We start from the raw sequence: 15,940 nt of genomic DNA on the forward strand, positions 1-15,940 counted from the left end.
TTACTTTCGTTACATCACATGTTACTTTATTACATCCTCATTTCCCTCACTTGCATCTTAGTTCCTCACACCAGGGACGCACAGAGAAAAGCAAGGCAACCAGATGAGAAAAGTTTAGAAACACATGAGATCTCCTTTTCTCTGAAGCGTCATAATTTCCTGTTGCTAAACGCATGCAGCTTTCAAAATAGAAGCGCAGTGTGTTAACCACAGACTGTACATTGAATCGACCACAGAATTTACGAGAAGGCTGTCAAAATAAGATGCCTTAAGTAAAATATACAAGAACCCTTATTCTCCTTTAAAATAATTCTTAAAACTAGCAACGATTAAGATTAGTGTATATGATGGAATAGTGGCATGCCCCCAGACCCCCCAAGCCAGCTACTTTTCCACAATGGTTGGCTGCTCCATGTCCTAGTGGAAAGCATGTTGACAGCAAATAAAAATGACACAGTAAGATAACAAAGATTCTATAATACGATATCTTGTCACTGTGAAAAATGTTGTGAGGTGTTTGCTCTCATTTAGCTCTCGAAGTGCACAAGGTTGATGCATTTTACTTTACAAGGAGCTGTTTCTTTACCTGCTTGACAGTATCGACTGAGACTCCAATCTTCCTCAGAAGCGTCATTACTAGTCCTTAAATTAAATTCATTATGAACGTGGACTCAAAATCATTGTTTTATTTCATGGCCTTGATGCCCTGGCTTTTGACCTTTGTGCCCTCAAAAAATTGACAACACAAAAGGCCAAGTGGCCTTGCCCCTGAAATGACGAAATTCCAGGCCTGCATGCACTAATAATAACTGCATATGAACCTGCGTTCTGTGCATATCATTTTATTTATTTATTATTTGTTTCTGTAGACCACATGTCTTTATTATGAATTTATTCTTCAATATCGCAGAATATGATCATGGTGTCCGTTGAACAATGGACATTTTTAATTAGATTAAATGCTTCAGGGGAAATGTAAATTAAGCAACTGATATTAAACCCTACAAAGAGGAATGATCAGCATTAAAAGGCTGATATATTCACCCTGTTTTTTTTCTCTTCTTCCTGCCGATTTCCACACTGTGCACACGTGACGACGTATGCACTTTTTCACAGTGTGTTTATTTAGGAGCAAGTGACTGCAGCAGTTGCTGTGCATCAACTAATAGAAATGTATTTTTCCTGTTATTACAGAACTAGGCTAACTAACAATGCTAAAGACACTAATGATGCTGATCATCTTAGAGTGAAAATGATTCCTGCTTAGTTTCCTCCCAAACAATCAGCTTCACATGTGACTGAATGAAAATGACAATAAACGATGAAAAAGTGTTTCTTGCTGACTGACAGACATTCAGACTCTCTTAGTCCTTTAAGTTGTGAAGTTCTGAAATAATACGAACTTGATTTATTGTAAAAAGCAAATACATATATTTCCACAAGAAATAGAAATTGTGTTTAAACCCTATGAAATAAGATCTTTGTTTAAATTAGACAGAATTTCCTTTATTAGATCACTTCAAGCATATCCTATTAAATATTAAATAATTAAATAATATTAGATTGCTATTATAACTGAAAAATGATAATGTTTTAATGACTTATAAACTAGTATGATTTAATTTAAAACAAAATACAGTTCTTTAAGATAAAAAAAAGAAGTGTGTTTTATTACTTATGCATCACTGACCTCAAGCTTTAGTAAACAGCTGTTGGTGCTCACAAATAATCTATTCTGTCAGTGGTAACTGGAATAAAATCAGGGATTTCAAAGCAAAATCCCAAAAAGTTGAAATATGTACATAACAAAAACAGTGATTTGCTAAATTCTTAGATCCAATTAAATGTTCAAATAATTTATTATTTTTTCTCTAGTTTGCTGCCTCTGGACCTTGAGCATTTTGTCTGACAAGTATCCCAGTCCACGCCTGGAGAGACGTTTAGTAATATACAGTTAAGATCTCATTATGCTTCCAATGAACTGAATCATACAACATGTTTATACTTGCTCAAACTAGAAAGACAGGTGACAAGCCTGCAACCAAAACCTCCACTGGACAGCATCCAACCTGTAAACTTCATCTCCTCACAGACATTAACTGTGTTGCAACTTGCATTCAATTGCACACCTAAAAAAGGGTCAATAAAAGTAGCTGTGTGAAGAATCAGAGAGAGCTTTAGAGAGACATTCATGCTTATTTTCTCATCTCTGCACGCCTCACTAATCACCTCGTAAAGATTGTCAAACTGTCTGTTTAGAAAATAACAATAATAGATGGGAAAAAAGGGTTTTAGTCACTTTTGCAGCATACCTAGGCCTTAAAAAGCTGATCTTATCTTATGGGACTTCCTATAAGAGATTTTAGAGTGAATGGTACATAGCTTCGCACTTTGTAACATCATGTTTCCCTCGTAAAGGTTTAGCACTTATAACATAGAATATATTTTTGCAGTATGTACTTCCAGTGCCGTACTCCAAGGCACTTTGGTAGAAGTTGCAGGGGATTACAAAATTAACACCCACAAACTGAAGTCTAGAGAATCGTGACTTGTTGTATATAATAACTGGGATTGCAGTGATAAGTAAATTGGCAGGGAATTAATCTCCAACTACAGTATTTTGATAATCAATAGATTGTTCAGATCATGTTCGCAAAAATGACAAATATTTGATGGCTCAAGTATCTTAAATGTGCATATTGGTTGTTTTTCTTTGTCTTATCATTAAAATAAACTGAATATTTGAGTGATTAGATTGGTGTTTGGACAAAACAAGGCATTTAGGTAGCTCTCTTATGGGGTTTAGTGTGGGGGGTTATTTGGAATCCCAAGATGTGAGTGGTACATGTTCATTCTATTGCACAATCCCCTCTGACTCTCTTTTCCTTATGTTTAGTGATTTATTTATTTATTTTTGCATAGATGACTGTAGGGGCTGACTGTAGGGGCTGACCTTGCTTTTAAGGGCTGCTGGTGTCCATTTGTGATCTCTTGGCGCCATCTAGTGACGCTCAGTCGGCAGTGTTAAGTGTCAAAATTGAGTTTAGAGCAGGAGTCTCAAACTCAAATTACCTGGGGGCCGCTGGAGGCAGTATCAAAATGACCAAAAAAAGACACAAAATTACAAAAAAAAAAAGACACAAAATGACCAAAAAAAGACACACAGAATTACCAAAAAAGACACAAAATATTTAGAAAATGACACAAAATGACCAAAAAAAGGCACACAGAATTACCAAAAAACCCACAAATTATTTAAAAAAAAACCACAAAATATTTAGAAAAAGACACAAAATGACCCAAAAAAGATACAAAGTTACCAAAAAAAGACACAAAATTACCAAAAAGACAGGGACCTTCCACACACAACACAGTAAAGTGCCATTCATATAAAACTCACATTAAACTTTCATATCAAGGTGGGGGCCACAAAATATCGTCACGAGGGCCACAATTGGCCTGCGGGCCGCGAGTTTGAGACCCATGGTATAAGGGGTTTAGTGAAGGTGGGTTATTTTGTGTTGTACACAGAAAGTTAAGACAGCACAAGGGTTAAATGAATGTTCATGTAAATAAACAAAATGAAAAAACAAAAGAAATGGACGAGGTAACGTCCCAGCCTTGGTGACGCTGCCTTTCAAGGCTACAATAACATACACCCAATCCACTGCATACCACAGGTTCTCTTCTCGCCTTTTACTGAAACGCTCTGCAAAAAAGATGACAAAAAGAAAAATAATCTTATAAAAGGGATCTAAATCAAAACGTTGTTTCAGCAGCTTACAGCCACGTGAGGAACAAGTAAGGCTTTTACATGACTCTTAATTTAATTAAAGCTTTTTTTTTTACAGTATCTTATCAAGGATTCAGCAGGAACACTCAGGTTTTCATCTGTTTTGTCTATGGATACAGAATATATGAATATATGCATTACTGTACATGTTTGCTCACATGTTTGCTAGCAGTAAGAAAAGTGTTCTTTTCCTGTTTTTAAAGTCTTATATAACGACATAATAAAGTTCAGATTTGTAAGTCTGTACTCGGCTGTAAAAGAAGAGGAGTAAAATGAAGTCATAAGTCATTTTTTTCTTTGTAAGAATTCTTTAAATACGTTTTTTTTTAAATCTTGAAAGTTGAAAAACCAGTGATAGCTTTAAATAAATCCAAATATACTTATTTTGAGCAATTGTGGCTAAATAGCATTTACACTACGTGTAACTAAAACTCTCAATTGGAACCAATATTTTAGGTAAAAACTCACCATATTCAACAGTTGAATAGCTTGAAAAGCATGAAAAAGCTCACAATGTCAATCCTAAAAACAAGTCTTTAAACAATAAGATAATTAAATAAGCACATAATGATAATACTAATAATTAAATAAGCACATAAAGCTATGGTCAGTAGGTAAATTATACTCAAAACAATATAATTAAAGCTATTCTGCCATTTTAATTATGAGTATAATGAGGAGAAAACTGTTCAGAACTCTTCCATAACTGCTAAGAACACTGTCCAATTACAAAGACGGAACAAAACATGTTCATATTGAAAGGCCGTACACTATATTACTATTAGAGGTGTCAAAAGTATTCACATTCATTACTCAAGTAGAAGTGTAGATACTAGGGTTTAAAAATAATTTTGTAGAAGTTGAAGTATCAACTCAAGGTTTTTACACAAGTAAAAGTATAAAAGTACTGGTTTCAAAACTGCTTAAAGTATAAAAGTAAAAGTAATGTATGTGGGGAAAAATGCCATTAAGGACAAAAGCTTAGGCCACAGGGGCCTTTAGTGCACCATTAGTGTTTTTTGAAAATCCATTATGAAAACAAGCCGAAATGAAATGGGAGTAACAAGGCTATTTTTAAAATGTAAGAAGTAGAAAGTACAGATAATTGCTTGAAGATGTAAGGAGTAGAATAAATAAATAAATAAATAATTACTCTGGTAAAGTATAGATACCCAAAATTTCTACCTAAGTAAGGTAACGAAGTGTTTGAACTTCGTTACTTGACACCTCTGATTACTAATTAATTTTAAAGCCACTAATTAAAAAGAAAAGTACAGGTCTACATTGGAAGGGAGTTTGCTGAATTTATGCAACACATTCAACAGAAACAGGAAGACAACTTGTGATGTTGAATCTATTTTTACTGAATTTTTCTTTTCACAGGTTTCCCAACATTCTTACCAGGCTGTGAGAGAAAGTAGACAGGATTCAGGCGACACATTTCAAAAGACCAGCGATCGAACCACCTGCACTTCAGTCTCATTAAACCATTTCGGAAATAATTGTCTGTCTGTGAGCCCCGGACAAACACTCACAGTCTGTAGGAAGGACATTTTATACAAGTGACAAATGAGCTGCAGGGAGCAGCTTGTTGTCAGCATTCGCCAGCAGAGGACGCCGCCACCACCATTTTGGATCACAGAGTAGAAGACCAAGGCAAGAATTAAAAATTGAGCCGTTGCATGGCTCAGAAAACCTTCAAGCAATCTACGATTAGCAGCAACTATATCTAGTCCGACACTGAAGATAAGACTAAAAGCCCCATCTGAACATTTCTCCTCAAATGGTTTTTCACATCTTGAAAATTTGACATGTCTAAGTTGCTGTCGTTTCCATATTAATCAACTTTTTAATCGCAACAGAATGCCATCTTGGCTCACTACGAACACTACGGCAGCTAACCAGTCTGACTGCCCCGAGGTGAAGGTCCCCGCCGCTCTCTTCTTCACCATCGGTGTGGTGAGCCTGGTGGAGAACCTGCTGGTTGTGGTGGCCATCCTGTGTAACAGGAAGCTCCACTCACCCATGTACTGCTTCATGTGCAGCCTGGCAGCCTTTAACACCATTGCAAGCCTCTCTAAAACCTGGGAGAACCTGATGATTGAGTTCGCCAACATGGGACAGCTGGAGAAGACCGGTTCCTCTGAGATGAAGCTGGACGATGTGGTGGACTCCCTGCTCTGCATGTCATTTGTGGGCTCCATATTCAGTTTCCTGGCTATTGCTGTTGATCGGTATGTATGCCAGGCTTGGATTTGCACACAGAAATGTTGTTGACATTGTATATTTACTTTATTTCTAAGCCAGTGTGAGAGACTTGGTGTGAGCCAGCTCACTAATGCACCAAAATCATCATTTCAAATGTCTAGATATCAAGAAATTGAAACAAACAAAAAAAAAGACACAAAATGACCAAAGAAAGACACAAAATGACCAAAAAAAGACACACAGAATTACCAAAAAAACACAAATTATTTAAAAAAAGACACAAAATGACCAAAAAAAGACACAGAATTACCAAAAAAGACACAAAATATTTAGAAAAGACACAAAATGACCCAAAAAAGATACAAAATGACCAAAAAAAGACACAAAATTACTAAAACTCGACACAAAATTACCAAAAAGACACAGAATTACCAAAAAAAAGTAATTAACGGGACCTTCCACACACAACACGGTAAAGAGATGAAGCTGGACAATGTGGTGGACTCCCTGCTCTGCATGTCATTTGTGGGCTCCATATTCAGTTTCCTGGCTATTGCTGTTGATCGGTATGTATGCCAGGCTTGGATTTGCACACAGAAATGTTGTTGACATTGTATATTTACTTTATTTCTAAGCCAGTGTGAGAGACTTGGTGTGAGCCAGCTCACTAATGCACCAAAATCCTCATTTCAAATGTCTAGATATCAGCTCTTAAATTAAACTCTCATGAGTAAATTAACAAGAAATTGAAAAAAACAATGGTCTAATAATTTTTCCATGACTGTAACAGTAGCTTATTTCAAACCATGAACTATTTTACTGACTCAGGCATCGAAAACGGCATCAGTGTCAATATGTAAGTATTGTTTAATCCTCTGGAGTCCATGAAAGCACCAGCGGATTACTTCTTCATGATGTCACGACGTAAAAACAAAGCAACGTTGAGCCCTCTTGTCAACTTCCCTCAAAAGTTCTGGCTTGTAACTCTGTGCTAGTTTTGTTTGATGATGATAGTACAACCGGAAATAAGGTCAATTATATTTAGTCTAAAAATATAGAACTAGCAGGTATCCTCATTTTACCTCTTTTATGTAACCTGTGTTCACATTTGCAACATTTAAAATTCTTCACAGAGCATGATTGTGTTTTGAAAGTTAAAAAAAAACATACTTTTCTTAATCAGACTTTAGTTTCTTTTGGTGCTAAAATGTTAATCCAGTAAGTCAAAATGAATAAATAATTATCAGGTCATATAGGTGAGGTTGAGCTGAAAAACCAAGACAGCATGGTTAACGGTTTGTAAGTGGAAAAATTATTTAAATTTGTATTTTAAAAAATGGAGAAAATAGCCTAAATCTCCAAAGGGTTAAACTTCAATCCCAAAAACAACAGGCTGCCGACTAAAGACATGAAGGCTACAGTGCCAACACGCCCGTCTAGCTAGCTAGAAAAAGGAGCATTTTATTTTCCCTTGTAACAGTTAAAATAACAATGATACACTCAAAAAACACAGTGACGACATTTTTGACTACAAAGAGCATCACTAAATGTGATTTCGGTTGTACTTTGGTAAATTAAGAAGATCAGTACAGTTTAAAAAGCATTAAAGGGTAATTTTATCCGAGCAGATGATTAAAATGATTTGTTTTCACTTCCAGTTACATCACCATCTTCCATGCTCTCCGATATCACAACATTATGACTATGCGGCGGACCAAGGCCGTCCTGGCTGTCATCTGGATAACGTGTGGGGTGTTGGCCGTGTTCATGGTGAGGTTCTTCGACTCCAAAGTCATCAAGATCTGCTTCGTTGTCTTCTTTGTTGTTTCCTTGGCAACCACCTACTCCCTCTACTTCTACATGTTCATGCTGGCACGCATCCACGCCAGGAAGATCGCCGCTCTACCCGCCAGCAGCGGGCGGAAACGTCGGCATGAGCAGTGGCGGGGCAGCAGCATGAGAGCCGCGCTGACTCTCACCATCCTGTTCGGGGTGTTCGTGGTGTGTTGGGCGCCATTTTTCTTCCACCTCATTTTGATCACAGTGTGCCCCATGAACCCGTACTGTGAGTGCTACAGGTCGTTGTTCCAGCTACATGTCGTCCTGCTGACCAGCCACGCCCTCATCGACCCCGCCATCTACGCGTTCCGCAGTGCCGAGCTCAGACACACCTTCAGGAAGATGCTGCTTTGTTCAGACTGGGACTACTCATAGGGGGGAAAAAATCCCTTTCATAGGCTTTTATTTTATCCTCAAAAAGCACATGCCCTTCACCTGCAGACTGATTTAGATTCATTGGCCCTCATTTATCAAACAAACGTAGAAACGAGCGCAGATCTGATTGTATATTTCGTCTTACGACAGGGTTCACGTGTGATTCATCAAACGTTCGTATCGCTCCAATCACAGCGTAAGAATGATCGGCTTTTGAGAAATATGGCGGCTGAAAACAAGCGTCATTTGAATGTCACTCCCTAAAGATTACGACACAATGGCCAGAAACTAAAAGTGCATATTACAAATAACAACAGAAGCAAAATAGACATTTTACATAAAGAAGAGGAATATCTCAGAAAACAAGATAACAAGATAAAAACACTAAATCCGAGGGAAATGATCTTGCTGCATGGACGGATAATTTAACTTGACAAGATTTCTTAAATTAGGATTATTAAATCTAGAAATAAGCATGTTGAACACTTAAAATAATAAATTAACTCTTAAAACAAGATAAATTAAAGCTGCAAGCAGTGATGAACTGGCCCGAGCAGAGTGTACTGCAAATTATTTGTTTCTTAACAAGATAAAAAAAAAAACCTTAAGATTTAGAAGTGTTAGATAATTTATGTTGTTTTTAGAGTTAATTTCTTATTTTAAGCGTTCAACATGTTTATGTCTAGATTTAACAATTTTAATTTAATAAATCTTGTCAAGTGAAATTATCTGGCTCACGTCCAGATTGATAAATACCGAGCCTTGTAGAAATTATCATACGGCCACTTTACGCTCACTTTCTTTCTGTCGCATGCTCGTTTGATAAATGAGGGCCGTTGGCTGCCATATACAACTAGGAGTGAACACTACACAGACCTGTACTGCCAATGAATGGTTGTTGGTGTAATGTATGTAACCTACGTGTAGTTTCCTTTGTGTTTGAATGAAATCAGCTCATCATTTTACCAGTTTAAACTCAGACTGAAACTTTTTCCTCTGCACTGTTTCTGTGGTCTGTTTGATCTAGTTTTGATAAAGTTCACTCACATTCTGTGGTATGGAGTTGGGGTGAATAAAAGAAGGAAGTCCTCCCAGCAGACAAAATGTTTATACGCATTTATTGTCAAAATCATCTCTTTATACATGTATTATTGATATCTAGTAGCCTATTAAATGTTTATTAGGCCATGTATTGTATACTTGATATTTGCAACATCATGCTCATCATCAGTTAAAATATTCATCAGATTTATTTAAAAAAAGACATATTCCAAAACTCTACATTGTGAAATACAGTTTGTTACATTAGACATCATTATGTAATATTACATTTAACATGAACTACATTTAAGCTTTTCAGTGTCAAATAGTTTAAATGCATTGACAGAAAAAATGGAAAGAAATCTTAAGAGTTAAATGCAGACAGATTGAGCTCTGTAGTTAATGTTAGAGCTCCACCTGCTGGATAAAACTATGAACACAGTGAAGCTGCAGTGGATCATCCTGTAGTGGATCTATCAGCTGAAATATGTGACTGTGATCATACAGAAGGTGGACACAGTAACAGGAACACTTTGCATGTTTATTGCATTTATATTCATAATGTTATATTTGAGGCTTTTCCTCATATCACATCACATTCTCTCAGACTGATGCAGTAGCAACACAAACCCTGACATTTCTCGTGACACTGTCTTTATAATCATGATTTACAGAAGTCAATGAAATAAGAAAAAACTAATGCTGACCAAGCATAACCAAGCAACATTTGGTGCTCTCTCATTTCCTGTCTTCTCTTCACTGTCTGTATTTACCTCACATTAAAAACAACAATCTAACAAAGACAATAGGCATGATATACACATTTTAAGTTCAGTGTCTCCTACTCTTTATCTCAAGTTTGATTCCAAACAAACGACCAGAAATGTCCAAGCCTGTTTCATGAGTTTATTTTTTGAAATAATTCTGTTGAACCGTGGTTCAAAATCAATGTCGGATTTTCATTGGTTAATTTTCATATAATTTTTATTTATTATTACTTTTGTCAGATTCAAGTTATTTCTGTGACCATTGTGGGCTTTTCTTTCATTAACCAAGGGGTACCAACAATTTTGTCCACGTGTGTAGGTGAGGTAACGCTGAAAAAACTGATACCAACATGGCATGGTAAAGATTTTTAACAGATTTTTAAAGGACATAACACCCCAAGATTTCAGAGGGTTAAAAACCTCCTGAAGACCCAGCTCTTCAGAGAGCATCTTCTCTCCTAGCACCACACGATAATTCTACTCCTTAAAGAATCCTCACGAGCACTTATTGATGCACTAATAGCTCTTATTGCACTATACCTTGATTGTTTGCTTTTATTCTTCCTGTAAGTTGCTTTGGATAAAAGCGTCTGCTAAATGACTAAATGTAAATGTAAATGAAGGAGAGAAAAGAAAGACAGACGCAAAGAGAGATAAGTTGCAACCTTTTACCCAAAGTAATACTTCACAAGTGCAGCTTGGCACCAGGCCACCAAAGTTGTTGGCAGAGAGCCCAAGGATAATATGTGGTGCACAAGGCGGCCAACAGCAGCGCTACAGAGACGGGAGGAGAAAGGGAGGAGAGACTCGGGTCGGTTAAGGGACAGTCCTGTTCTGTTATTTGATATTTGCATTAAAATCCCGCATAGGGCTGTCTTTCTACATTACATTACATGTCATTTAGCAGACGCTTTTGTTCAAAGCGACTTACAATAAGTGCATTCAACCTGAAGGTACCAGACATAGACCACAACTTTAGGCGCCTGTAAAATTTTCCACTATGACAGAGAATAATTTTTTCAACACCGTCGCTGCGATAATTTTGATGTTTATCTACCATATTGTGCTCAACAAGGACTTTGAGTGTTCCTGCAAAGAAACACTCTATGACTGCTGTATCTACCTGATTATGCCAGCTTTTATAATATTTCTCATGATTCTGTGGACGGACCAGTTGTTCCAGGGGGCCTGCAGATACCTGTGCTCTGGTTGTAGGTGCGTTTGGTGTGGTTTTATCTTCTATCGCATTTTCAAGGCAGTTTTAGTGGCTCTGCTGTGGGTTGTTTTCGTGTTCATCGATGGAGACTGGTGCATTTGCTGTTTTAGTGATCACAGTAAAGAACCAAATAAAGCCTGCGAAGACAACGACTACTACTTCATAGTGATGCAAAATGTGGACAACTCTTGGCTGAAGATTAAGTCCAGGGTAAGTTTTAACATGGTGATTTTGTCTTAAGAAGACTTAATGCTGTTATAACTAAACCATCTTTGTTCCTTTTTGCAGGAGATCGGCAGCTGGTTCCTCTTTGGTATTGTTGTTCTTGGATTCATTATACATTTCTGTGCATGGAAAAAATGCTGCGGGAGAGACATTTTTTCCAATGGAAAAGTACTCTTAGAGTAAAGTGGTCTTAGAGGAGCAGGACAATGTGCTGATCGATACGTTGAGAACATCAGTAAAGGAGAAATTGACCGATGAATTTAATATAAAAATAAGCGCTCAACGATGGGACGAGTGTTTTGATGTGGCTGAAAACCTGATTGAAACATCAATCGAACCGATCATTCCAGGTAACGTGGTGCCACAACAACATGAGCAACAAGAAGCTGTGGAACAGGTAAAAACTCCAAAATATCAATTTAACTTCTTCATTCAGTTCATTCAATGTCTTTTGCAAAAAGTTGTCATGTAGGTAGAGAGAGAGGTTCAATGGTTTTTTTTAATGTTTTTGTATCTGCATTTTCCGAGAATTTTGTTCAGTCGAATTTTGTTTGTTTTGGACGAGATTTTGTTTCTCAAAATATGCAGAGTTTAAACCGGAAGTTAGTCTTTTTAGCCTGAAATTAATTAGTTGATCAGACGTTTCTATATTTATTATTTATAAGAAAACTTTTTTTCTTCTTTTCAATGTGAATCAACACTCAGACACATTCTCAGGAGTTATCCATCCTTTTAACCCTTCGATGCACAACATATGGACCCCCCTTCTAATGCACAACATGGGTCAAAAATGACCCGCATTCATTCCCCATGTTATTTAATGCTGCTGTGTGTTTCTGTGCTCTATCTTTTGATATCAAAATCTTATTATCTTATTTTATGATTGAATATCCCAAGTATTATTACAACAGATCATTATTTCCATTTTGCCTCTCATACTTTATGAAGAAAAAAAGTTTTTTTTATTATTACACAGCTAACTACTTGGCTAAGTAGCTTGCTAAGCTAACTACTTAGCCAAGAAATTAGCTAAGTAGTTAGCTTAGCAAGCTACTAAGCTAACTACTTAGCCAAGAAGTTAGCTAAGTAGTTAGCTTAGCAAGCTACTTAGCCAAGAAGGTGGCTAAGTAGTTAGCGTAGCAAGCTACTTAGCTAAAAAATGGATATGGGTCATTTTAGTGACACAAAAAGGGATTTTATTTAAAAAAAATGAATAAAGGAAAACATAAAATTAGGATGTATGATCAAAAACAAACTAATTGAGGATAACCTGGAATACTGAATGATGAAAATAATTTATTGCAAAGATATAGAACATAAAAACTCCTACATATCAGGTCACTTTAGACCCATGTTGTGCATCAAAGGGTTGAGTCGTCAGATTATGTGTTGGTGAAATCACTATAATGTGTCTGTGTCTCACAGGTTGAAATGACTCGTCAAGGGAGTGCTGAAAGGGAAGCCACGAACCAGAGAAATGAGGACGCAGATGGCTCCCAAGGAGAAGACCTTCCCTGGAGTGATTGTACTCTGTGATCTTCTCAGCACAGACGGCCTTCATTCTCCTGGATGCTCCTAAGCGTGGTGTGTAAAAAAAGGATTGGTTAAATGCAGAGTTTGAATTTCCCCATTGTGGGACTAATAAGGGAATCTTCATCCTGATTTTAACATAAGAGGATATTCACCACACCTATTGTTATTTCTTATTGTTGTGAGAGGAATGCATCAGGAATGAGAGAACAAGGAAACTGAATAAAATAATTTATGGGTCACTCATTTCACCCTGCAAATGACCTTAGAAAACATTATCATATGCAGTTGTTAATTTCAAGTATTCTTAAATACAGCATGATGTATATTTAGTGAATGATGGTCCCATTTAGAGTCAAACAGACCATATGGCATGGGAGGGTAGTAGGGCGGGGCTGCACAGTGACCTCCGCGTTTTTTATGGTCCTCTTGATTTGTATTTGCATACAGCCTACTTAACAGCTCACACAATCTGTCAAGTAAAAGTAGAATATGGAAGAAGCATTATTTTTTAGTAAGTTAAAGTTGTATTTACTTTGATTTTAAACTGAACTGAACCACAACTAGACGACTGAGGTGAAGTTTCTTTGCATTTCCTGTTCCCTGTTGGTGGAACCACTACCAGTTCCTACCAGAGCAGGGGCGTCGCTCTCTACCTTTAAAAAACTCTAACATATAACTCTAACATATAACTCTAACATATAACTCCAACACATAACTCTAACATATAACTCTAACATATAACAATAACAATTCTACTCCTTAAAGAATCATCACTAGCACTTATTACTGAACTAACGGCTCTTATTGTACAAAACCTAAAAATATAAAAGCGTCTGCTAAATGACTAAATGAAAGTTGTTGTTTTTTGGTGTGAACAAACCCCCTTTATTTGGACATGCTGCCATGTTGATATTTCACCTGTATCTGAAAGTAAAAAAGAATTCCAGGAGCTCAGGGAAGCAGCAGTGGATTGTGCACTGATACTATGCAAGTAATCGATATCATAGAAACCCACACTCTTTTTTTTAATGCTCATGATATTGGTTTTGATATTTGTTTGAATCTAGACAAGAAGTCAGATAAAGTTGTAATGTTTGATCTTTGTAGTGACATCAATGTATGTATTCCTAAATGCAAATATGAAAGAAGCATGATTTTAAATAAAAATAAAGTTTCATTTACCTTGGTTTTAAATCTCTTTAGTATCTGCATTCATTTGGAAGTTGAGATGAAAGATGGTAGTTACAGTTTTTTACAACCGCTATGACTCGTTTGTCAGAACCTTAAAAACTTTTTCAAAACTGTTAACGTACATCACACCTGAAACACACAATTCCCCAAACAGTTAATTTCATGCTCAAAATCACCCAGTGTAACTAAACACAGACACACACTTCCAAAATACAATAATACACTAAGATAGTGTGCGTTAACAATTTTGAAAAACTTTTTAAGGATCTGACAAACGGGTCATAGCGGTTGTAAAAAACTGTAATGTTTATGATGATGTTCTTCATTTTTCATTTGTTGGGCATGAATTTTGTTTGAAAATTCACCAGTTAACATCTACTGTTTTGGTCTTGATTGAGCTTGTGTGTAAAAGGAGTTAAAACTAATTTTAAACATGTAAAATGTGTGTATTTTGTGTCAAAAGAAGAAGAATTGTGTTAATTGTATCGCCCACACAGGCTGATGTTGTGGTAACTGTGTGAAGAGTTTTGAAAAAGCGTTAAAAGTATTAAACAACGGGTCATAGCGGTTGTAAAAAAAACTGTATACATTTTTTAAAAATGTACAAAATACATTAACAAAAAAGATGTAAAATATATCAGTAAAAATGTGAAACATACATATTCAGTGTGTTGTACTCTGTTACCTCACTAAATACAGAAATGTGTAACTTTACTGTAGTTTTCTAATGGCTGTGTAGCATATAGTCTGTCTGGAGCATTTTCAGGTAGCGTCACCAAGATCTGACATTTTAGCATTGAAAACATTTACAGAGTAAACTGTCATAATGAAAACATGACAGAGACATTTGACTATCTTGTTCATAAACATGGTGTCAGGACATTTCATCTTGATGACACTTTCATTGACATGAATAGTTGCTTTTGAGGAATGAGCTATGATCCATTCTGAGCAAGCGACACGTTTTTGCAGGTTATCAACTAGGTTTTGCAGTTTGTACTAATTGTTTTGAGAAATGTATTAACTGTTGTGAAAATGTTAATAGTGATGTGAGAAATGCACCAAAGCCACTGAGAAAACCAATAATATGAAATCAGCTCATCATTTTACCTTTAACTTTTATTCAGACACATAAATAGAATGCAATATGGCCAAAACTGACATCGATCGTTTTGAATAAAGCTTATATTTATAATTTTAAATGTCATGACTTTACCATTATAACTTAGTAACTATAGCTATAGCATGGCATAAGCTCACAGCTTTATAGATGGATGGATGGACAGACAGATAACTTGATGAGCTTGGTTGTAACTTCTTCCTGCTCCTGTAGAGGCGCTGGTCGATAAAATGGCAGAATTACTTGATGTTCCCAAAATTAAAAAAAACTAAAGCTTCCCCTTAAGTTGAATATAAATAACTTTTTTTTTTCAGTTTAAACTCAGACTGAAACGATTTCCTCTGCACTGTTTCTGTGGTCAGTTTGATCTAGTTTTGATAAAGTTCACTCACATTCTGTGGTGTGGAGTTGGGTGAATAAAAGAAGGAAGTCCTCCCAGCAGACAAAATGTTTATACGCATTTATTGTCAAAATCATCTCTTTATACATGTATTATTGATATCTAGTAGCCTATTAAATGCTTATTAGGCCACGTGTTGCATACTTCAAATAAATATATTTCCAACATCATGCTCGTCATCAATTAAAATATTCATCAGATTTACAAAAAAAAAAGACATATTCCAAAACTC

The 15,940-nt window shown here is 36.2% G+C and overlaps 2 protein-coding genes across 2 annotated transcripts in view; both read left to right on the forward strand.

The window, feature by feature from the left end:
• The window catches only part of LOC131976252 (NACHT, LRR and PYD domains-containing protein 12-like), a 177,852-nt gene that overhangs the window by 129,638 nt on the left and 32,274 nt on the right, over positions 1 to 15,940 (forward strand). The gene's annotated exons all lie outside the window — the stretch shown is intronic.
• On the forward strand, positions 5,657 to 8,215 carry mc2r (melanocortin 2 receptor). Its single transcript, XM_059339003.1, has 2 exons — positions 5,657 to 6,027; positions 7,660 to 8,215. Exons 1-2 carry the CDS (start codon positions 5,657 to 5,659, stop codon positions 8,213 to 8,215), a joined length of 927 nt encoding a protein of 308 aa, XP_059194986.1.

The sequence above is a fragment of the Centropristis striata genome, chromosome 8, assembly GCF_030273125.1.
Source record: "Centropristis striata isolate RG_2023a ecotype Rhode Island chromosome 8, C.striata_1.0, whole genome shotgun sequence".
Taxonomy (NCBI): domain Eukaryota; kingdom Metazoa; phylum Chordata; class Actinopteri; order Perciformes; family Serranidae; genus Centropristis; species Centropristis striata.

Excerpts from the sequence above, each read along its gene's own strand:
- mc2r (XM_059339003.1), top strand. The coding sequence starts at position 5,657 with ATGCCATCTTGGCTCACTACGAACACTACGGCAGCTAACCAGTCTGAC. Across the intron at positions 6,028-7,659 it reads CTGGCTATTGCTGTTGATCG|TTACATCACCATCTTCCATG; the intron begins GTATGTATGCCA and ends TTTCACTTCCAG.